Source organism: Hetaerina americana, unplaced genomic scaffold (assembly GCF_022747635.1).
Source record: "Hetaerina americana unplaced genomic scaffold, ioHetAmer1.1.p SCAF_7, whole genome shotgun sequence".
NCBI classification, from domain to species: Eukaryota; Metazoa; Arthropoda; class Insecta; order Odonata; family Calopterygidae; genus Hetaerina; species Hetaerina americana.
Genome location: NW_027287316.1, coordinates 10,878,555 through 10,904,411, shown reverse-complemented (window position 1 = coordinate 10,904,411; position 25,857 = coordinate 10,878,555). Strand labels below are relative to the sequence as shown.

Below are 25,857 nucleotides of genomic sequence, written 5' to 3'. Positions count from 1 at the left end.
GTCATAGGAGAGAGTTTCTATGCATTTCATGTTTGAAATAAAATGCAAACTGATTTGATTCAGAATCAGTTTTTTTTGTTCTTCAACTTGCACCCTAAGGAATTATATTTTTCCATACAATTTGTTTCTCCATACAATTTGTTTATATTGCATGTAATAATTAATTTCAGATACATACTTATGACTTCTTATTGCTAAATATATCCCAGCACTTTTCTTCTATTGACAGTTTTATGACCATATAAGTTATTTTAATTGAATTCATATGTTATAATGTACATTTTATAGCTAGCAATCTTATTGCATGAGTGTAGGTTTTGTTTGTTCAAATTTTTACTGTCTTACAATAATTGAAAATTATGTGTGAATGATAATAATTATTTTATATTTAGGCTTAGAAGCTGGATTTCTTTGTCTTTCACAGTATCATGGCCTATTCCTGATTGTCTCAATGAAATTACTTATGTAAAATTTAGTATTATATTTCTGTATATTTGAAACTTAAATGAGGTACTATTTGTTTGAAAGTCCATTTGGAGACATGTTCAATATTCCTTCAAAGTTGTTTCAAATATGTGCCATAGAAATCTGTTGAGAAATGTTTTTAAAAATTGATATTATCATTCATTAGGTTTTAAGGGAAGAATAGTGATAAGTGCATTTCATTACAGTACTTGTAAAATTATAAGTAAAATTAGTAGTAAACATACAATTAAAAGTAGTAGTTAATGAACAAGTAAATGTTGTCTATAGTGCTTACAAAATTACAGTATGGTACTTGTTCCCATAAATTAATAAGTACAGCATCACAGAAATCTTGCCAGGGAATGAGCTTGGGGATTTAAATCAAGCTGATGTTACACATCTCATGAAAAAAGTGAATTCTGTCATCCAATACCTGCTTGAACCCAGCATGGCCAAAACTTACCTATTGACATCTGAGCATTATTTCTTGAACAAAAGATGCTGTACATAATCCCAAAAGTTTAAGGAAAGGAAATATAATTTAAATGGAAAATCATCAGGTAGCAATTTTGCAGATACATTTTTAAGGTTCACTACAGGTGAATGGTAAAATTCAAATCATTACTACCCTAAATGTGGATCCAATTTGTGTCTCAAAAACAAAACATTTAATGGCATATATTCCATATCAAAATAATTGGTGTAGAATAATTAAATGTAGCAGATACTTCATTTGTTGTGATGAAAATGTTTGATCCTCAAATATTTCACAGTCCCAAATTTCTTACTATTAATCTGTACTGCAGTGTTATTCTAGGTTTAATTATGGCTGAATAGCAAGTGACTTAGCTTGGTGATACTTTGGGTGCAATAAAAAAAACTTTATCCTAGATCCCTTTCTTTACCATTAATGGACAGAATTCTGAGGCCAACGCATTTACAAATCATTTTTTTTTCAGGTTGAAATTCAATACATGTTACATTCAAATTAATTTTTATATTATCTGTAAAATGCATAGGTATCTTCTAGAAATTGAGAACAAGCAATGTAATCAGTATCATTCAATGTGACTGGTTTACAGTGAGGAGTTCTAGGAAGCAGATTTATTGAGAAAATGTATATTGTGTCATCATATTACATGTCAATATTTACTAAATGCAAAATTATTCACTAATGAGAACTTTTATTTTGGTTAGTGGAAGACTTGAGTGATGTTTATGTAGGATTGAAAGAGCAGAGAAATGAGTACCTAATACACATTTCTGCTACAGTTAACAATTTTATGTAACATTGTTGGCAATTCACATATTTTGTAAGCAGGAGGATATATGAGTAACAATTAAATATAGATAAAAATGCTTTAATGTCCTGCAGCACAAGGTCAAGTCGAGATGAGACTGGCAAGAGAGAATTAACTCGTATCATCTTGGGGCCAGGGCAAGTGCAGCCTCGTGGTTTTGGTATGGGCCATGGTGAGTGCTATCTCAAAATGAAAAAAGTGAAGTAATTCATAAAAAATTTTAATGTTATTTTCTTGAAAAAATCACACAATTATGCATAGAGAGTGACTGACTGACAAAGACTGGAACATTCTCTACTTCATACCTCATATTTTTTATCTTAAAGATTCTGTTGATCATATTTAATTCCCAAATTATTAGGACTTCTTCAAAAGCCATTCAGAAAAATCATGTGAAAAGCTTAAATGGGGACCCAATTAAATTATTTTGTAATATAAATCCAAACTTAGATTTGCGTGCTCTGTTAATATAGTTCAAAATATTATGAAACTCAAATGTCTATGGACATCATTCTATTAAAGTCAAAAGCAGCTTACCGGTCATTCTCATTTGGTATTCAGTAAATGATCTTAAAGTAGGCCTATTATCTTTCATAACTCAGAGTTTCAGAGTTTTTTTTCAAATGGAAGGGGTTGAATTCAATATATGTAACTAATTATATTTAAAGCAAAACTTACTAAAGACCTAATTCCCTAATTATGAAACTATATTTACCTCAAGAATTGAAATCATGTGTTATGAGATGAATGTTCTAAATCAACAATATTCCCCTGGGTGTGGGGGTGTTGTTTTCCATGATAACTCCTGGATCCCTACTTTGGGACTTAATTTTGTAGGATTTTGTGCTGCAGAGGTGAAACTTGGTCTTCTAATGAGCAAGGGGCAACTTGAAGTTGAGGTTGTCTGTGCACGGAACATTGCTGCAGCCTCCAAAGACTATCCTCCTGGTAAGTGAGACTGTCCTGCCATTGAAGTAACAACTCTTGTCTGACTGGACCCAGATTAAAGTATTTTGTAGTGGCACGCAAATGAATGACGCATTTTAGCACATTGTAAAAAATGACACAAAATGACTACTTACATGACATTAAATAAAACTAAGAGAGGCAGCATAATGGTATTCATGTTTTATGCAGTCTATTGCGATCTTGTGTATCAATAAAAGTTAATTGTTCAGCTTTTGTAACTTAGGGGAATAAGACGATTCAAAGTTTTGACAAAGGCCATATTACTAGTGTACAACATGAAGCCAGTAATTTTTTTTACCAGACTTAAATAATCTTTAATGGTTAGTAGCATCAAAAAATAATTTTTATCCCATCCATTTCTTGCACACAATTTGACCAAGCAAAACAGAATACATTAAAATGAGAAAATACTTGAATGGATTATGTGTAAACTTTTACATACCAACAATTTGGTTATTTATGCATATACACTTTGCTTTCATGGCACAAGTAAAACTAAGTTTTTGAATTAGAGCACATATAGCATAGAGAACAATAAAATAATCAAATTGAGAATTAATTCCATTTCTAAAAAGACGACCCAGAATTGGAATGATCAGCAACATAATTTAACCCTCGCACATCCAGTTGAATTTTTTTTAGCAACATGTTAGATCATATTGCATATTTTAGCTAGATACTTGCATTGCTCTCAATAATCTAATGAATATGATTTCATGTCAAACTATTGGCATTGGTGAAAAAACTTGAGTTATCATGTAACAAGAGGTATTATGGAAAATTATGCAAAATCCCATATATTAACCTCAGTTATCAACCCAAAGGCTGATCTGATATGTAAAAGTAGAGCTCACCTTGTGCTAAGCTCAGCAGTGCGTGAAATTCACATTTTAGATTAGAGGATCCAACTCCTTTTTTGGTAGTTTCCTAGGAAGATCCAAAAAATCTCACAGTTTGGGTTAAGCTGAGGGTGCCAAAAGAAATCAAACCCAGGCCCTCTGGTCAGTAGTCCGACACTCACCGAACCACTATGTTCCTCATCCCATATGTGTGTGTGTGTGTATTTATACACACACACACACACACACACACATATATATATATATATATATATATATATATATATATATATATATATATATATATATATATATATATATATATATATATATATATATATATATATATATATATATATATATATATATATATATATATATATATATATATATATATATATATATATATATATATAGCATACCACTCCAAAATCCACCATGTATTCTTTAGTGAATTGTTTATTTATCCTTCGTAATGTCTTTAATTCCATAATTCATTTCAATCATTCTTTAAACAATATTTCACACAATAAAATGTATGCACAGTTATTCCATTACTTACAGTTTCTCAACTCATTATTATTCAGAGGAGTCAACTGTCGACCTTTTAACACAAGTAACAAAATTGTCACAAAATTTTCCCAATTCTATATCCATACTGTGCACTTCAATGTGGCAGAAAGAGCTTTAACTGAATGATTTTAAACTATAGTGACCATTTGAAAAATGTATAGCTATTCTCAACTGAAACAACTGTTCCACTAATTTGTGCTTCTACCCTTAGACTAAAAAAGTACACTAATAAGTATCCGATTCACTATTCTTACTGATGTTGTCCACCAGCACCAACTTCTTCCCTCTCAAAAGCAGATAAACAGCAGAGAACACAGAGAGCAGAGAACGGGGTCTTCTGGCTTTGGTGGACAGAGGCTTAGGGTCAATCCTGAGCTGATGTTTCAGAGTCCTAAACAATAAAATCCCTCACCATAACCCTCTCCATTCTCACACTTCTCACAGGTCAAGATCACTAATCCCCCATCTCCCAAATATTCTCCACAGCTAGCCTCAATTTATATCTCCATGCACTACATTCACCAGTTGTTCTCAAAATAATTATCATACATTTATTAAGATTAATCTCTTTTAAATTATTTCTCAAAGATATTCAGTTTATTAAGAAATATCATATATCTAATGATTCTTCTTTCGCAATTTATGATAATTTATTCAATTGATTTGAAATATTGTAAATAACATGGCCCAAATATCAGTTTAAAAAATGTGTTCAGTTTCTCACTTTGGATCACAGCATCATGCAGCAATGAATTAGAATAGTCATCATAAGGCAGCTTTAAGTTCATAAATTACATGAATGCATCATTAAAGGACTGCACTAATGTTTTTAATGTAACTAGCCCTTAGAATTCATATGGGAGAAGGAAATGGAGAAAGATGCTTTGGAAAGTCCTTGGAGGTAGGAATTAAAGTCAGAGAGGACTCAAGAAAAAGTTTATTAAATTTACATATGATAAAGCTTTTTAGTTAGCTAATAGTCCCAAGAATTACAAGTTTTGCATTAAAAATCAGTGTGATAGGATGGAATGAGAATACACAAACAAAGATTATTCCATTTTTGATAAAAAAAGGTTAAGTTAAACTTAAAAAGAGGCTTAGAAATGTAGAAGTGGTCAGGAGTGTGTCATCTAAATTGATAGACTGTTAATAAAAATAATAACTAAATGTGATTTTAAAAGTTGATTTTAGAGGAGGAAACATCACACTATACTTCGATTATTACAACACACTAAACTGAAAATTTTAAAGATATTACAAGAGAAAGTAATACTTTCCAAAAATTAAAACATGGATATACAGTTGACTACTTTTTACATCAATATGCCCAATGAAAGTTGTTAGCATAAATTTCACCTTGTAAGTTCTACATTAATGATTTCATGTAGAGTTGATGAAGATACAATAAAAATAGATGTTTAAAATTCTCAAGTTTTATATATATCCTTTACAAAAATTTTCAGTATGATGAAAAGTGCAAAACATTTGGCTATTTTATGGCAATGGCTACCTTCACCAATGTAATATCAATTGAATATCAGAACTATAATGAAATGAAAAAGTGAGAACTCATGGGTAATTCAAAAGTCTAGAAATAGTGGAAGCACCATAGAGTGCGATTGAGCCTTAAAATTTTTCAGTAATGTGTTGACTGTAAAAAATGAAGGAAAAATAATCATAGTAAGATCATACTTGTGCAATCACAGTACCTAGTCAACCACTATATTTCTTTGATATGCAATTATAGATGTCACCTTCTACTAAGCCTTATGGTATGTGAAAGTCACGTATAATGGAAGGGAGTCCCAGGTTTAATCCCTGTGATCTCTCCAATTTCCCAAGTAAATCTGGTACCTAAAAAATCACAGAGCTAGAGTGAAGCTGGATGTGTTCAAAGTCACCAGGAAATCAACACAGGCCCTCTGGTCAGCAGCTGAGCACTATGCCCTGTACTACTTACAGCCCAATGCCATTTTAATGAGAGTGAACACAAGGATGCTATGAAAGTGGATTTAAAAGTAAAAGATCTTAAGCTTTCAGTGATGATGATGGAATAACTAAAAGATTTACAGAAAATGAGGTATGACTGTAGTCACTAATACCACAGACCTTTCATGCACTATGTGAATGATTCTTATTCTTTATCATCACTGAGTATTATGTTACATACTAGCACTAAGATAGTAGCCTATGTCATTGAAACATAAAAAATCACTGACTACTGGACATAGTAGCTTCATTGCAACCCATTTTATAATACCCAATGCCTAATTTTATCTCTACAATCTCTCATATCCAATTTAGAGTACAATTTATTCATCATAAAAGGAAAAATGGGATTTCTTTTATTAGAAACCATGGATAAACATTGCAGAATAATATTCAGACCCATCTTCACAAATATCATGTATCCAAATATTATGCATATTAAAGATTGCTAATTAGTTTGTATCATGTATCCCTTAGATTTAGTTCTTTTCTGCAACACATCATTATTTTCAGTTGCCATTAACATGTAAAAAATTGCACGGTAATAGGGTAGTAATGTTTTTAAGATACTTTATTGCATAAATGCATTCAGCTTTAGTAATTTGACCTGGCATGGTAGGGGCTGACATTATGTATGATAAAGATAAAGATGTTGTGAGTATGCTGGCAGCTTGCACCACAACCTGGATTTGAAAAATGCTCTACAGTCTTATAAGTTCATTATGCCTATTAGCTTGCTAGATTAACCCATGCTTGCATAAATATTATCTGATCATTTTAAAACTTAAACTGGAAAACTTTTTCAGGGCCATTTGAAGAGGAAATACTTACTTATTCATAATAGTTAAAGGTGTAAGTTCTGTCTAGAACATTTTTGGAAAAATTATTTCACTCCTAGGTCTAATTACTTTGAAATATGTTAGGTACAGAATAATAGGCGAATAATATTTTTTCTAAGGCCGGTCAATCCTAATATTGATGTTTTCACAAGGAAATGAAATGTGTGCAACTCTGCAATGACTCAGTCACTAAACAAAAATGTATCAACCAAAATCCATCTCTTTTATTGATAATACGGTTCTTCTGTGTGCCATGTTTATGATATTTTAATATTCTAGAATATGATATCAATAGAAATATAATGAATTTTCAAACAGTTCTCTGAACTTTCCTCCTTATTCTCATAGTTTAGGTGGTATGCAGAGCATTGAGAGAAAACTTAATCACTGTTCCATCACTAATTTAATCACTGTTTTATTTATCCATCTTCATTTTTGCAGGCAGAAACAAGTGTCCTTAAAAGCTCTTATAGCATTCCAGTGGGTTTTAATGTGCAAATAACAAAAGTGACAAGTGATCCTGTTTATTATGCCTAAAATTTTTCTTCTTGTTTTCAGGTGACTTAAAAATTGTGTCAACCAAGTATTGCCACACTGCACATTTTCTCCTGTGAAAGTTTTACGAAGCAATTACCAATTGTAAATTGGAAAGACCTTTGAAATTCATTACTCAATTATTTAATTTCCTTTCAAAATCACCATAAACAGAGTGTTTACAAATTCAAAAGTATATGAATAATTGCTTTATTTTACTTTTTCAACTGCAGGTTTAGACAAAATTCATCCCCCAACTTGGCCCTGCATAGGTGAATTTTTATTCGTATGAGTCATGTTATGTGACTTTCAGAATGATTGCATTTGAAATTTTAGAGTTTGAGCGTTTGTTTCAGGATCAGAACTTATGGATATAATCATTTAATTAATATATCATTTAATATTCTTATTCCAAGCTCCAAAAAGCTGTATATTGCACATGTATATTTCTGAGCTCATAGGTAGATGCATTTTTTGACTTATCTCTCATTAAATGAATGAAATGCATGCAAATAATAATCATTCCTACTTTTTTTCAGTTGCTTGTACATTGACACAAGCTATAACTGAAGCTGGTAAAAACTAATGGCCACTTAGCTTGCCTTTTCTTACATTTTATTCACTCTAAACTGTTTTATACTTACTGTTTGATTCATGTCAGGTATTGGCTAAATTTAAGTCTAGTGACTGAACTCATTTAGCTATATGTTGAAAGGGAATGCTAAAGACAGAAATAACTGTTATATTGTTACTTATTAAATCTAACATAAACTGAACTCACTTTGAAAATATATTCCTAATTTCTCTAAGCACTATAAATTAACATTCTTTTGGTTAAATGCAGTATCTATTAAAATTTAAGTATTTTATGATGTTACTCTAATGCTTTGTCTTCATACTGATCCATCATTGTGAGTTACTTTCTTTTCATTTGACTGTTAAACCATTACCTATATATCTCAAGTCTTTTTATCTTTGGTACAGTTCTGTAAACCTATCATAGCCCTCTGGTTGATTTAATTGTCATTTGGTTTGAGTAAACAGAAACGTTAATCACTTACCATAAATTACCTACTCATAAAATCATTGAAATGCCTTAAATGTTTGAATAATAAAATGAGATTCTTTTGCATTTATTTGAAATCTATTTAGTATAGTTCTGCACTGAAATATATCTGCCTGCATTGTTATTTTCTGTTTTTTTTGCTTGAAAAATATAGTTGAAATAGATTCAGCTTTGCCTTGTGACAAGCAAAGTTAATATTTATAGTAAAAGTTTATTTTTCCACTCATCTCATTTCCTGTTGGTACATATTTATGTTGTTTATATTTACATTATTCATTGTTAAGCTTATTTTATCTTTATTCCAAAATTTCTACAGTTATTACATTTGTATCATGCACCTATTTTCATTCTCCTATGTCAAAAGTTGTTAGTTATGGCACTATAATTTTTGTAATGCATAATATCAAATCATAAATGTGTCTACAAGTGCTGAATATTAATGTTTTGCTTGCAAGTAAGCCCATTTCCATGAGGCTTTCTTTTCTCTCTAAACAAATACTGTCTAAGTATGTTTATTATGATTCACTTCCTTTCAAATGAAGAAATTCTATCATTTTCTGATTTCAAAAGTAGTAACATTTCATAATTTATTCATCAATGTTTTGTTAAATTGTGTATTCCAGTGCAATACCAATATTTTCATTCATTGAAATGGAGTTTAGTTTTCTGTGTTATATACTTGATGATGCATCCAACTCTTTTTTTTTTCAACATTATTCCTCCTTTGATCATAATGCAGATACGTACGTGAAAACCTACCTCCGAGATGGTCCACGCTGGCTGCAAAAGAGGAAGACCCGCGTTGTACGCCGTTCCATGGAACCCCAATACCGCCAGACACTACGGTATTCTGCACGAGACGTACTGGGTCGTTCACTTCTCATCATGTTGTGGGAAAGAACCCAAAGGAAGAGCTTTGTCATTGGCAGGGAGGTAGGGACTAAACTTTATTCTGCGCTACCTTATTTAAACTGTCATAAAAATGATAACCCAGATATATTCTAAACTGTTTTTTACAATGAATACTCAACTTTGTACTATAACACACTCTTCATTATCTCAGTATGAAAAACATTCAAAATATTTAATTCAACCATCATAATGGAAATGCTTAGGTAACTATTAATGTGAATTAAGTAGTAGTTAATTTGGTACTCATTGCAGAATATCTCAGGTTTGGTGTTTTATCTTCCCGTAAAGATACTTCTACAGAAAAAAAGGGATAGACATTTTGATTATCCAAAATATTTGACTTATTTCTTTTGGTGATACTGCTAGGAGAAGATTGAAATGTCAGCAAGTATTTCCTCAGTCAGTAAAAGATGAATGGCTTGCAGCATTACCCAAAAACATTGAGTAACTTAAGAATATAATTACTGGCTGTTCAGTGGAGAAATAATGTCAAAATAAGAAAAATGTTAAGTCTCCAAATGCTAAGCATGAAACCCAAAAACTGTACACATCAATCCAGCATCCCATCTATCTATTAGTTCACCCCTGTATGTGTTTATTTCATCACAATCTTTACATAATTTAAGTTCTTTTTTCACCTTTGTTTGATTCCTTGAACTTAAGTGCGTGACAGCTTTATATTTCCAGTATCTACAAGTAAAGATTGACTTTACCAGCATTTTTATCTTTAACCAGCCCAACCAAGGTCTTGGAGGAGGTGAAATTGCTCTGGATCGCCTCCAGTTAACTCGACTCACCTTGGCATGGTACCCACTCTTCCCACTGCGGTCCTTATCTGGTGCCATGGCCAATGCAAGCGATGCTTATGAAGGTCCACGAGGTCCTGATGGTGGGCCTTCCTCAGAAGAAGATGATGATGGCAGCGAAGAACCAAACTTGTCATGACCAGCTCCTTACTAATCATTCTGTACCCAAGCTGAAGGTCCTCTTTTTTTTTTAAAGAGAATGAACCAGGGTTGTCCCAGGCTCCCAACTGAGTAAATAAGGGAAGTTTTTATTGGTTTTTTAAGAGAAATATTATCTAAATCTTGACCATAGAGTGTGAGGAAATCTTTTCTCTTATCTTTATCCTCCTGGTCAATAAAACTCTTTGTCATTTATTCCACTGTGTGGAAATTTCTAAAGAATTTTCATAAGTATTCATTCTGCATATCTTGGTCAAGTTGACTTTTTCATATTTTCCATAGACATTGATGATAAATGATGAAGCTATATATATATATGATGTGTTAATTAATGTTTAAAATTTCTAGAAGACCAGTCAAATGTATATTCACATATAATGAAATTGTGATGAGAAAGTATCTGATGATTCAAAGGTAGGCAGTTAATAGGTAATTCTTTTTTTCATGGAAGTGTTGCAAACATGATAATTTGAACCTTGCCTTGGCAAATATAAGAAAAACTTGAGATAATTTGTCTTGCAGATTGAATATTTGGAGTTTGTTTAAAATGCAAAATAGTTTTGTTGACAATAAGAATGGTCTCCACAAATGGTGTGATGAGTTGTTTAAAAATGTCCTTCCAAGACAAGATGATGCTTAAGGGTTGAAGTAGCATAGCCTTAAAATTCCTTTCAATTTGGTGGTGACAGTATGTTTTTGTATAATTAGTAGATTGTCTGTTAGAAATATTGATTTTTTAGGAGTTAGGAAGTTTTGGCGTTCTGAAGAATTACCATTGGTGACACATATAAATGAAATGTTACATTTCTGAGATGTAACATTTATCATTAGTCCCAAGGGAGGCACAAAATTTGTGAGGTGGTGATTATTCAGGGCAATGTATCTTGTGAATCAAACTATCACTCTCTCTCACTCATATTTTCCTACTGCTTTTTTTCTTCCATCCAAAACCTGTACTTTGTAAACTTAAAAAAAACTTTTTCAAATATTTATCTTAACAGAGAAATACAAAAAAAAACAAAATGATAAATCAAAATGTAGTTAACAAGCCACAGCGGACTATATGAAATGCTCGAGCATCTTTTAATGAAGCCCAATTGTAGAAAACATCTTTATATGTGATCTTTGTGCAACATGTGAAAAATGACTGTGATGGTGTTTTTGTGGATGACAATCTTCCGTTATTTTACTATATTATTTGCTTTAAATAGATAATAGCAACAAATATTTTTTAAAGTCTATAGCACTGTAAATATGCTTGCGGTGAACTGGTCCCAATGGATAAAGGGATGTTAATTGTGTGTTGAATGGGCACTTAAATTGCCTGTTAAAATCATGCCAGCAGGCCTAAATAAATATGGAGGATGATTGAGAAGGGAATCCTCTCTAAGCTGCATTTTTCTATTGTTCTTCTCTCCGTGATGCTCTTCATATCGGAAGTGGTTGCACTTTTACCCACGGCCTAAATCTTTCTGCGAGTAAAATTAATTACTATGCAAAAATCTACAGGACAATCCTCTTCAAGAAAGAGAAAGCTTTGATGTTTCATAGATAACTGTCAATAGTTGTAAAAGAGAGCAATCACTTGTTTTTTACTATTGCTAGTGACTGTGATAGCAAATACTTTAGATGAAAATTATAAGATATATATATAAATATATATATGATAAATGTGACTTTAATTTGGTCATAAAAAAGATTTGTAAATATGACATATCGTGTGAATGTAGAACTTGAAATATGAAATTTAATTATTTGTTAACTGCAGTCTGGAATTCTAAACAGGTGGCAGTAATAGATCAATGTAAAGATTAAATTGATGTTGGGAGAAGAAAATTATCTTTTCTTAAACATCAGTCTGAGGACTTGAAATATATGAATTTAGAAATTACATCACATGTAGGCAATATTAATTTTATGTAGCCATGAATTTAAAATATTATCTTTTGAAGTCAATTGCTGTAGCCCCTAAAGTGCCCCAGAGAATATTTAAAGAGATAAAATCTTGAGTGAAAGAATTCAAGATACAGCTCTTAGAACACACAACCTGCATGTCTTGTATGTATCTTTGTTAAAAACAGAATATCTGTAATAAACGGCCTAGCTTAATGTGATGGTAGCAAAATCAATAATACAGTATGCTCATGTTTATCCAAAACATTTCCTTGTATTGTTAAAAATTGTCGGTATACAAGTTTCCTCGAATGCTTGACTGATCCATAACTAGTAATCACTTACTGAGTAAAGTGTGTGAATGTTTGACTGTTCAGAGGAAACAATTCTTTCATTAATAACAAATGGGGTCATGCCCTCATTGATGTATTTTTTACTTGATTGCCAAGCGAGTACAGTATTTACTTCTAAGCCTTTGGTTATTCATAAAATGATGCGGCATATCAAGTGTTCTTAACTGATCTAATGAATAATGAAAAAAAGTCATTGGAAACATAGTCTAGAGTGTACCTACTCAGTTAAATCAAGGTCATTAGTTTTTTTGGCAATTAATTGTGAACTCTATTAACCAATTAACACCCTCACCTAATTAAATGAGTCAAACATTTAACATGTAATTGATTTTTATGGGACCAGCTTTATTTGTGGTAAAAGTGACTATTTTGAAAAGTGTGCTTAACTTACACATATATTGAAGATTTTAGAGCATTTTACTGCCCCAAATATGAACTCCAATGTATGCTGTCAATCCATCTTGTCTTCAATGAAACATGTCATTCACTGGATTGGAAAAATAAATATTCACTTTATCCTCTATATCCTTATGTTCCCTTGTTACAACCAGTTAATTTCAGGAATTTAATAACAAAATTGAAAGCTTTATTGTATTACTGCAAAGGATTTCCAAGGCAGCATTTCATCATTCATCCCCACTGGCTTTACATCTTTTATTTGTTGCATGCATTAATCAATGGTGTGCTTAGTTATTGAGCCAGCACCTACTTTTTTCTGAATAAATGCTCATAATTTATCTGCAACCCAATAGATCAAAGCATTTTTTAATGAGAAAGAATACTTTGACCTGTGTTTATACTATTTCAGTTGCTACAAAATAGAAGTATAAAATATGGAACTTGGTTAAGGAATACTATATTCAACATAAAGGGTGTGGCAACATAACTTCCTTTTTTCCTATTCAAATTTAATTGAAAAAAGGAAGTCATGTTGCCACACCATGTATTTGCTTGTGGATCTGAGTTCTTTGATGGTCTCCCATTTCATCATTTAAATTCACTAAATCCAAATTATGAAAGCTAGTAATAATATTTTCGTTTATCAGCTATATTAAGGATAGAGGAGGCATTTTAAGGTAAAATTTTGACTAATTGAAATTCAATGTTCTTATGAGTTCACATTAGTGGGCAGATATTAAGGGAAAGTCTTCATAATAGCTTCAAAAGTGCAATTTGATCTTCAGACACAAACACACAGAGAAAACAAACATGGTCCTTAGTGACGATGATCATGTATGAGAGGGCATGGGGCTGGGGACTTAAATTAACCCTGCTTATACATTATGCCGTATATCCATATACAAGCAGGGGTAAATTTAGCATCATAAAACTAAAATAAATGAATGCATATTTAACTTGCATATTGAATGCATGCAGATCTTGTATTTCATTTTTAATAACATAGTTCAATTTTAGAAATTTTCATGAAAAAGTAACACCTTCGTATATCTTTATCTTACGAGGATGATTTGAAAAGTTCTCAGCATAGCTCCTTTTAGCTAGCATTTGATTGCTTCCAATTTGGATAGAAATCATTATTGTCATAAGAAGCTTTTCCTATCTCATCTGCAGCTAACCTCTTGGTTTTGCCCCCTCTTTCATTATCTGAATTCATGCATGACCTTTTCCATGACAAAATTTTCCACCAAATAAAATAAACCTTCTTAGTATTACCACATCTCATCAACTACAGGCACCCTTATTTAAATTATAGAAGTGTTTCACTCATGCCAGTCCTTGAAGCAGGAAAGGATTTGAAAGGATAACTGAATGAGATTGTGTTGTGGAGTTATAATATGCTAACACATTACTCAAAGAGTCTAATGATCCCACTGCAACCTCACTGTTTCTGCAGAAAGAGACGTCAGCTCTTGCCTCAAATGATCTTCTCCAAGAATTCTCCTCAGAAAGTATTCATCAGCATTCAAATATCTGCACAGGGGCATGTGGTTAAGAGGCCAGTTTAATTTTGAACTTATAGCTGCGCTTACCTTTTCACCATGATAAAGGGATTTTTACACTGATCAATTCCCAGAAGTTCTCAAGTCAAAATCCTATATTCAAGGATCGTTTAGCAAAAGTTTAGCTTAATGACTTCGGTACATTCACTCTGTAGTGCAGCAATTACCCTTCCATAGTTTGTGGTAGAAATGTCCAAAAGTATTCTTTGCACCCTGTCCCAAAATGATATTGTTTATTACCCTCTGTATGTCTCAGGTGCACCCCTGGGATCCTCAGTAGCCCGTTGACACTTTATTATATTCCTCATTAACTGAACTACCAGAGTTTATGGAAAACCCACAATTGAGGCAGGACTCAAATATTCAAGCTTCCAGTTAGCAGAGAACACCCTAACCCACTGTATAAATATATAAACACAGGGAATAAAATAATGACAAATATATCTCTGAAGATATTGCAAATTCATGAATGCAGTCACAATCTAACACATAAGTTCAAATAACCAGTCCCAGTTTATTTATTTTACATATATATATATATATATATATATATATATATATATATATATTATAGGTCAGGGTTGAAAAAAATAGAAGTTGTAAAGGAAAGGCAAAATTTATTGGCAGAGTTCAAGTACAAAGTTCAGGAGAAAAAAGACAAGTTAAACTATGTGTACCGATAAAAAAATGCATGCCACTATGACAAACACCACTTTTATGATGTGGCAGCATGCAGTACGAGTGCATTAGACAATGCCACTTGATGTTTTCTGACAGATTGGGGAGATTCTTCATAGTATGCTTCAAGTGATGTTCAATTTGGTGAGAAGGCAGCACGAACACAGTCAACAGGAGCCAGGATCATACAACAGGAAATGAAAGACTGGTGACACCCTCAAGTCCTGTAAAGAAAAAACGTTATTTGCTATAAAAGTGCCTCAAGTTTCAAAGTTATCAATTTTACTTAATTTGAAATTGTATTAAATCTCACATTCATCTGGGACGATTTTACGCAATAATTTAAGTTGCTGGTGGTTTAAATTAAACCTAAAACATTGAAGATAAATTAAGGAAATATGTAGTATCCAAAAATTATTTTTATTCTCTGCCGGGTTGAGTGCGATTCCCTACCAATGTTTTCCATTGTACTGAAGTGTAACTTAAACGGACCTAGGACATTTCTCACCTATGAAGTGATACTCTTAAAAAACTTTAATACAGAGAATTCAATTCCAAAAGCATGTTCTTTCTTACATCCCACGGGTTGACGATTCGAACTCCATGATGCGCCAGCCACACTTTCTTTAGTCCAAGATGGTCAGTAGTGGCCGACAGAAGCCAGCGGGATAGTGATTCATCACTGCGAAGACACGCGGTATCTGTCGCAGCGAAGGACTGAGATAGTATTAGGAAATCGAGATCTTTTATTAATGAAAAAATTCTTAAGTTGAAGAAGGATCTGCTGTTTTCCCGGCTTAATGACCACGGTGATTTCTCGCCGGAATTTCAAGCGGCTTAAGTTCCTCGTTGCTGCATATTGTCTCGTGTCACCGCATCTTGTCCGTCCCTGGATCATTACTATCCGCAATCTAATGTCACTTGGTTTGCCATTCCAACCGTCTCATTCACTGTTTCGAGGGAGTATGAGGATAACAGCCCTGGATGTGTGCCAAACTTCTTATCCGACCATCGGAACGGTCGTTCACGCTGACGGTTACCCTGCGGAGAACCACATAAAAGTCGTCCGTTTTGCTGTATCTATCACCGTTTCCGAGATATCGGGTCTCAAAGTTTTTTCGACTTTTCATGAATTATTTATTATATGTTACCTCGCCTCCAGAGAGTCATTGGCCACCCCTGGATCCGGCACTGCCCACAGCCCTACGCCATCTGTATTTGGTAATGCCATCCTATGCGTCTATATCACCGTCAGCGTGTTTGGAAGGAGCATGGCGGCCCTGGGGATGCCGGCCCTGGATGTGTCCCAAATTAGTTAATGAATGGGGCATCGTGAGGGGGTGCAAAATTCGGTACACCCCTATGATTCTCCCCCGATTTTTTCCGTTTTGCTGTATCTCTCACCGCTTCCGAGGTCTCACAAATTAAAGGTTTTTTAAGTTATCGGTAGGCCAAGAATTGGGGTAAAAAAGCTAGGCTAAAAATTTCCGAAAAATCGAAAAACCTTTAAGACGCGATATCTCGGAAACGGTGAGAGTTGGAACAAAACGGACAAAATTTTCGAGGTTTCCCACAGGGCAATTGTTTGCATGAACAGCTGTTCCTATGGTCGGATAAAAAAGAAGTTTTCCACACATCCAGGGGCATTTCCGGCATCCACTTGCTCCCTCGAATCAGTGCGACGGGGAATGAGACGGCCTCTTTAAGAGTCTGCGCGGGAAGAAGAGGATCATTATTAAGTCATTATTTCATTGGAAGACATAACTACTATATTATAACGATTTTCATATCTATCTTTCATTCAGTTACAACAGATATTTAATTCCCTAATTAGTTAAAGTTTTCCGACAGACAATACCGATGATATTAAGACTACGTGGTTCATTTGCAAATAATTATTTTTATCTTCTCTCTACACACCATGGGGTTTCGTTGGGCTCAAAGGAGGAGGTGCCTTGCACATCACGAGTAGCATGTTTGGGGAGATAAATACCTTAAAAATCGCTCTACAACATATTTTAGTATAATAAGACAGTAAATGAGCCTATGAATTGGCAGCGCGCTGCACACATTAGACACAGGAGGAAAGTAAAGAGAGAAGAAACTTCCCCTCAATGTCAGGTTTTCATTGAATTTGTGTCCTTCACCACCGTAATAAAATTTAAAAAATCAACTTCTTCTTACATTGAGACGTAGTATTGTAACATCAAAATACATAACTGAAATACACAAAGAAAATTATATATTGGCAAATAGTGCCAGTGCTGTTAGTCTAGGGGGCGATGCCTGCACTTCAACATCAATTACTGGTTACTGGTATACAACAGCCCTGTATGGATCACCCAGTAGATGTTGTCACGATTGGTGACCCTGGATCCACTACTAGGTAATGAAGATAGGGTTTCAGTAAGTTGGCAAACGGAAAGACTCAGTGTAATGTGTCCATTTAAGGGAATCAATGTAATGGTTTAAGAGATATAGTTGTGTACTTAGTGGAACAATATGTGTTTGGTTTTACTGGACAATCTATACTCTGGTCTAAATAGAGAGGCATTGCTTCATAACAAAAGTATGAAGATTGTTGGGTTTCTTCAAATGCATGCCATTAATTTGTGATAGGGAGTTTTAGAGTACAGGAAAATTGCCTGTCGATTGTTTTCAAGAAAAAGCAACATATTCGCAAATGGCCCTCTTCATTTATCCGCATGATGGGCGCAGTAATGATAAAGTCACGGCAGAACTTTTCGCCTTATTTCATTTTAGAAAAACTTGACATGTACTTAAATAATCGTTTTTGAGGGCTGCGTGCCAGCAGGTTGTTTAGGTATTCGATGGTTTCTGGGTCAACTTTGTGGATGTTCATGGAATGAAGAACACTATGTGTTTTTCTAACGACCTTTATTTTGGTATTTCTCGTTTCAACGCTTAGGTGTCATCACAGGTACAAATTCACACAAGCTGCCGTACCATACCAATACCAAGCTGCCATACCAATCTACCAATAAACCATTCTTGTGGAGGAAGGGGTGGTTGAGAGAGGGGGGCTAGAGGACGGATTGCGATCAGCGTTGATGGGAAGGAGGTTGTTTAGGTTTTGGGGCGCTGCAGAGATGGCCGTCAACAGAACCCCCCTAGGTTAGGCCTTGACGCTAAAGAAGGTTGGGTTGCGATTTGGCGTTGTCGAAATATTGCAGAAAAAGGAGACCAATTCTAGGTTTTCAAGACAGATACAGCAAGATAGGGAGGCGGATACGCCTACGCTTGCATAACCGATTCAACGCATCGATTCGAACATTTTTTTCATAGGTTTCTTCTGACTCAAAATTTATGGAGAACTTTGCAAATTCAGAAAGCCTCACCTGCTTTGGCGTCTGTGGATGCAGGAAACTTTTGCACCAAAACAAAATAGTTTCTATTTCTGTGCCGATGAGCTCGGAGTCCATAAATTAACGTTATTTGATCAACGGTCTAATCAAAGTATAAACCGGAAAATGCAAGTACCGTCCTAAATACGCCACGTTCTCATGCAACTGATCCAGGCAATAAAACTGAGAGATGGAAATGAAACTCACGAGGCTCTTGCGGAAAACAAGAGGCCTTGTCTTTAGATGGGTTGGATAAGTGATTCTATTGAACTCCTTACCTTCCGTTTTCACCACCGCCGCCGCTATGGTAATGAGCATAAATGGTAAAACGTGTAGACTTCTCATTTTCGAGCTGCCGTCAGACGAGCATGAGAATTTTACTATCCATTTACTTCCGAATGGTTGACATAGCTAAAGCTGTTCTTTTTACAATCCCGAGATAATTTTTTGTTTCGTGGAGATAAAGCGATTTATCAGTGTAGCTGTGACTATGCAACCAACGTCTTTTCTGACGAGAGCGGAAGTATGATGGGGATTTGATCACATAGCCAACTCAAGTGCTGCTGCCCTTGGAGAGCTCCCTTCATCGTGTCGACGAGTGTCTTCCAGACATGAGCGTTTCGCAGTGCCTAATTTTAAGTAATTGTTTTGTCAGCATATGACAAAACAGTCGGAAGTTTTCATTCATTGTGAACAACAATATTGCGGCCTATTAAGGTAAATATAAATGTAAACATTTATGTAACTTTCGTTTGGTTAAATATCTTTGCTTATGGACTTTGTGTTATTTATATTTTCTCCGATTCGCGAGTGTTAAAGTTGATTTTTTTTCTTTTTCCGTTGAGTGTTGCATGAAATTGCTTTGTTTTAAATGCGTTTATTTCTTTGTTACAATTTTCAAAACTATCGTTCATGTCCATCACTTACCCTTTGTTGGGTTAGCTTCAAATCTGCTTCCTTGGACTTTGGCTTCTTGCCCAGCTATTCCTTTTAATAGGGGCATTACAATCCCCGCCGTCCAAAGAAGGATCCCAACCATAAGTTCTGTGTGGTTACTTTGGTTAAAATGAAAAATATATTATATTTATTGTATTAATGAATGAGAACGTAGATTTACTGTCTACCCAGCATACGGGGATATGGTTTATGACCTTCACTTCTAGTTAAGAATTTATGGTCTATAAATTTTCCACTTTTACCGTCGAATAAAATGTAATTAAATTCACAGGAATTTAGTTTTAAATCAAAATTAATTTTATTTCTCCCACCATAGCAGAATTTCAATACATTTGTATTCGCCAACATGTATTATCATTTTATTTGCATTTATGCTCCCCACAATGTTTCTTCTATTCGCGCGCCATATTTTACTTAGCATATCTTGTGCCATCCCTACCAAGTTAATAGCGTGGGTTACTTGCCTTATACTTTTCTTGGGTTCACTTTTCCGACGCAGTGGGCAACATGTAGCCTGCCCAACGCAGTTGCACCCTTGGACTTCGGTCCCCGTCCTGGGCAAGAATGAGAGCATTCATACTAATTACCACGATTCTTGGAGAAATTCTCTCTCCCGTCTCGAATGGGAATCCTGAGGTATAGCCAACAGCAACGAGGGTTGCGATAACCCCACTACGGAATTTCAGGGATTCCACTGGAACACCATTGTTATGCGCGATAACAATGTGTATGAATTATACTATTGGGTAAATTCTACATGATGTGCCTTTACAAGTACTCTCCGTACATATTCTATAGGATTTTTATACAGTTTCTGGCCAAGATTGGATTTAAAAAAGTTACAGTTACTGAGGTTGTGCATCATAATGAAAACGGAAAAGATCACAAACGGAAATAAATTATATCTATGTACATATTAGCAAACCAAAACTAAAAATCACGATCCTGTGCGTTCTTCACTTGGGTATTCTATGGGCGAAATCACTTTAAAAGGGTCCCAGGATGTTTATCAACGGGACCGTTAACATTCCGTCAAGCACAAGAGATGCGAGCTGATCCGATGCTTAGATGAGGTGCGATTAAAGATTCTCGCTGCAACTCACAGCGTATATTCTGTCTCACCACTCGCTAGCCCAGCATCAACATACCAAAGGATGGAAACCATGGTAGAGTGAATACCTTGCCCCCAACAGCAAATACCTGACATGGCGGCTGTGCCCACGACACCCTTCTCCAACCAACTGTGACGCACGGCGACAGCCTCATTATACATATCCGATAAATACATTATCCGATCGCGTTAGGGGTAAAAATATTCGGGCCAAAATTACCCTGGTACTTATTCACCCCCTGCCACGCACCCTAGCGGTAGCTTGCGGGGTAATAAAAACAACTAAAATTACTAACTATGCATTTACATCTGATTAAATACAAATAATCCTTTCTCATGAAGGTGTAGATCGGTAAGCGTCGTTAAATCAGGGAAACATTTTTTGCGTTAGCTGAAACTTGAAGAAAAAAATATTCGGATGTGGTTCATCCTTAGTTCGTCGAATATTGCTAGTTTGAATGCATTGAAGTCTCTAAAATGGAGAATAAAACTTCGAAAAGTCTGAATCTACTAATGAAATTTGTTATATGGATGAAGACGCGACACTTCGTAATAACTAATCTTCGGGAGATGGAATTTTCAGTGCTGGCAAGACGCACAACTGGAAAAACGTCGCAGGTCCCTGAGACAATGTCGCTCTTAAATATTTAACTGAATTTCTGGTATAATGTCGGACACAGACCGCAAATGCTTTTGAAGTTATGGCATCTTGTTCAACAGAGACAGCAATATTTGCTCCGCAGAGGGACGAGGGCCCTAATGCTTTTCTCGATAATCATTCTACTGTGTTCTTCATTTAATAAACATGAACTTCCACAAAGTTGAGCCGGGAACAATTGAATAATCATTCTACTCGTTTATATACGTAAACGTCTCTCGTTTCACCAACTACTACTAGATTTGTTCGCATGCAGTGACACATCTGTTTATGTCTGTCTATATGTATTTATGTGTACATATGACTTTGTGTATAAGTTTAATGCCTAATATAATATATATTCGATAATGGGTTAAATGGAAGAAGGGACTATTTGGTCTAAATTTCGCCCAAATAAAGACCTCTATCTATCTATCTATCTGTTTAAAACCTTTAAGTTTGGTCAATCAGTCATGACACTGGAAAGAAAAAGTTAGCAATGCCAATCAAGGATATGCACAAGAATAGATATAGTTTTACAATGCAAGAATCAGACGGCAAATCTGCCCCTTTAAATTAAATTAAATATCAACCAAAGAGTGTTAAACCATCTGGTCTTGACTAACGTGAATTAGACCTTGATTTCAAGGAAAAGATTACGAAACTCAATCTGTAATTGGACGCTCTTCAAAATATTGTTTACCTTTTCACTTTTGTACTACATCTTACTATTTAACACTATACATGTAATACAACGCAAGCCCCCGCGGAAGCGTGTGGCGGGGATGTTAGGTAATCACCCGTAAAACAATAAAACCACACGCAAAACCAAATAATGTTACCTCTACACAAATATTAGGCTGATCATGCACTCGATAAATTTTAATCGCACGAAAGAAAGTACTTGCACACCCCAATGCTCACGAATATTAAAATCATGCTTTAGAACTGTTAAAAAGATGTGTATATTAAATAAAAAGAATTACCTACAAGATATCGACAAATATATACACTACCAATTCTAGCCATCTCCTACGCGAGAGCTGCCATATCTACATCTGTATTTTGATTCTAATGGTACGAGGAAAAAACGACATTTTAAATCTATCCGCTCTACAATAAAGGTCCCTGATTTTACGTTGGTGATCTGATGTACCACAGTAAGCCGGGGCCTGTAATATGTCTTTAACATCATCAGATAAGTAATCTGCCTCAAATGTAAGCTGTAAATTAAACCTGCATTAAAGCCCGCGGTCAACTAGTGGCTCCACTTTTAATTCTTTCATTAGTGTCGTGACACAGCTACCTTGTTCATAATAACTTTACACAAACCTAGCTGCTCTACGTTGCACTCGATCTAATTCCAAAATTAAGCCCACTTCATGAGGATCCCATGCATTTGCAGCATTCTCAAGGTGGGGCCTAGCTAACGTGAAAAAGCAAAGCTCTTTGACCCTTTCATTGCAATTCTCAAGCATTATTTTCATGAACCCTAACTTTTTATTAGCTATTTTGCAAATTTCATGAATGTGTTTTCATTGTAAAACCATTAATAATAAGTCACACTCGAACTCACATGCTTCCATTTCCAATGAATTAAAGATTCCCTGGATGCAATGCTCTCTTTTGCCATTACAATAACCAGCAGCATTTACTTAGCCAATGGGTTCCCCTGCTTCTGCTGAATGGATTTTATTTATTTTTTTTAATTATACCCAGCAAGCCACCGCCAGGGTGTGTAGCAGGGGGTGAATACACACCAGAATAACTTTAACCGAACATGACCCTACCGCGGTTGAACAATGTTAAAGTTATTAGGATTAGCTAAACAGCCGGCCTGGTATCATCCAAAGTGCTCCATTGCTATTTGACCTGCCTTTTCCGAAACTTGTTTCCTACTCTCGCAAGTTAATTCTTCCAAGCCCCGCCCACAGTGAATTGCCACAGGTCTCACCCCCTCACCCTTCACAGTCTTCACTGCGGGTATCTCAAGAAGTTCAAGCGGCTAGTTTAACGTCAATTGCCTGCTTGCCACTGATTCCCAGAATACCACGTCCCCCGTTTATCTCTGAGTTAAATGATTAAAATATTATTCAGATTCTGTCGCTAACTATTTGTTCAGTTGTCTTGGAACGGAGCGAGAAATGGATCGACTCAGTAGACGACGGCTCAGTAGAAAATGTAAGACGGTGGAAAGGAACTGATTGAAAACATACCTACGTCACATCCTCTCCGGGAACTACATTTTTTCTTCTTGTAACAGCATCCACGATGAGGATGACAAGCACCGCTAAAAGCTCGCCCTATTCAGGAGCATCGACTCGCCACTTAATTCTTCACGCAGAATTCACTCATGAGATAACGACGTGTCCCTGTTGCAGGCGTCTCTCTGGCAGAGTGAGTTCACACCCATTGCTTTTGGCATCGCAGAAACTAATGGGAGGCCTTGAATTTTCGTGTATCTACGATAAAAGGTAAATAGATTTCAAGAATTATTGCTACACCCAGGACTAATATTCTTCGTTTCCTTTTCAACTAACCTTTAACTGTAGTTGCCACTCCGTCTGCTGTATATTAAGGTACATTTTAAGCCGTTCCGTGAGCTCCAAAGAACAGAGTGGGACACTGTTAGTATCAACGGAAACTACGGGACAACCGAGAGATGCGCACCGCCTGTCTTCTGGGGGAAATCCGTCGCGTCACTTAGTCGCCGCGTCGATCCCCTTGTTGGAGCTAAGGCCTCGCTTGATTGTTCGTCCAATCCATTGAAGTTTGACTCGATTGAAGGATTGCTGAGACGGTAGGAGCGATCCCATATGAGATCAGCCGCTAAGACGGTGTCGCGAGCTTTTCCTCGATATTTATTGCAAAAGGATAGCCAAACTAAAAGGGTGTAGAATAAAAGGTGAACGACGGAAAACATCTTTCTGGGAAATTTACGGACTGTACAAACGGGGATATTTACCGTTTTCCGCACGGCCTTATGCTGAAGATACATCTGAAAAGGTACTTTCAATCATACTATATACTACAACTAATATTTTTCTGATCAACAAACAATATAAGGGTGAGATATACAAGTATATCGCGAAGGCAGGCAATATTCAATGCTTTCGTAACACGGTGTTCTTTGCTCATAGATCGAACTAATTATTCCCTTTCATCTTTACTTACTTAAATCTAGTTAAATAGCTCACTTTTTTAATCGCATAGTTACTTACGAGATCTTTGCTTTATCACGTGTGTGCTATGTCATGTGAATTAAGTATTTTAATATATGTCCCAAATATAAGTAAAATAAGTCCAAGGTAAAAATGTTGTAGATTGAAGTGGATATTACTAAAATTCTTCCCAAAACCCCTCGTGCATCGACACCTTTTACAGCGCCTCTGGCAGTTGAGGTCCCTCCCTGCAAGGTGTCGACGGGAGCCTCGTTCAGCCACCTCGTCACGGTCTCTTTGGCGTTATTCAGAGTTCCAAAATGGTTGCCTAGACCAATTTCATAATGGGCTGTATACGTTCAGGGCTTTGAATTTCTACGCCAGCAATCAGCTTTCCTCGAAACGAACTAAATGTACTTGTGGCGGTCGGTAATTTAATGGAAGGCTTGCTTGCTTCGATGGCTAGAAGGTCGTATCATCCGTCGTAAAAGAAAATATTGGGATAGTGAGAGACGATGGGATGTCAACTGATATTTATGTGATGTAGAGGGAATCAATTTGGGAGAGCAAGAGAGATGACAGGAAAATACGAGTATATCCTAAGCCAATACGTACCAATGGAAATCTTTAAATAAGAAAAAGATAATTTGGTTCTAAAAACCGTTCATTTTAATACATTCTGCTTGGATGTTTATTAGAGTGCTACATGGGGCTTATAAATGTCACAGCTCACAGTCCATATCAGACCGCGGTACCACAACCAGGCTGCGGCGATAAGGTATTGCCAAAGAAAAGCTAATTCTTGTATGTATTTACAACTGCAAACAAAATAATGCTTCATAAAAAACTTTCACTCCAGTAATTAGAAAAAAGAAATATGAATGACGTAGATCGTTTCCATCAATCCCTCATAGTCATTTTTATCAGTTTATATGATTTTTCGCTTATTTAAAATAATTGATGGAAACAAAATCAGTCCAAGGAATCTAGTGGTCATCCCTAGTTTAAAGCCAATGGAACACAAAGAAGGTAACTTATATTTAAACACCGAATGAACATCATACTGTTCCACTCCGCTTGACACTTGCAGCCCTCACGCGTATTTCGATCCTCCGACCTTGACGGCCTACGCTACTCTCGTGTTGCATCCGGACAATGTTAATCGGGGGGATTGAGAGCATCTGAGGTTGAGAATATCTCTGCTTACCTTGACCTTGATTACACGAGCGGCCACCTCCCAATAGCTCTGGCGGATTGAAATCTATGAGAGTAGGGGGACGAAAGACGAA

The 25,857-nt window shown here is 35.4% G+C and overlaps 1 protein-coding gene and 1 long non-coding RNA gene across 7 annotated transcripts in view; one reads left to right on the top strand and one right to left on the bottom strand.

Moving 5' to 3' along the window:
* Nucleotides 1-13,214, top strand: part of Fife (regulating synaptic membrane exocytosis protein fife) — a 426,424-nt gene extending 413,210 nt beyond the window's left edge. For 5 of the 6 annotated variants that reach the window (XM_071595176.1, XM_071595175.1, XM_071595174.1 and 2 more), the window contains 4 exons: nt 1,841-1,938; nt 2,604-2,714; nt 9,315-9,508; nt 10,223-13,214. In XM_071595176.1, the coding sequence (XP_071451277.1) occupies nt 1,841-1,938; nt 2,604-2,714; nt 9,315-9,508; nt 10,223-10,432 (613 nt within the window). In that variant the 3' untranslated portion in view covers nt 10,433-13,214. The remainder of the gene's footprint in view (nt 1-1,840; nt 1,939-2,603; nt 2,715-9,314; nt 9,509-10,222) is intronic. The other variant, XM_071595177.1, reaches the window with a different exon arrangement.
* Nucleotides 13,215-15,285: 2,071 nt separating this feature from the next.
* LOC139696550 (uncharacterized) lies at nt 15,286-24,084 on the bottom strand. The gene is made up of 3 exons (XR_011702629.1): nt 23,948-24,084; nt 23,624-23,869; nt 15,286-15,561 (listed from the first exon to the last, which is right to left on the bottom strand). It is a non-coding gene; the product is annotated as an uncharacterized lncRNA (long non-coding RNA).
* Between the last annotated feature and the right edge of the window lie 1,773 nt (nt 24,085-25,857).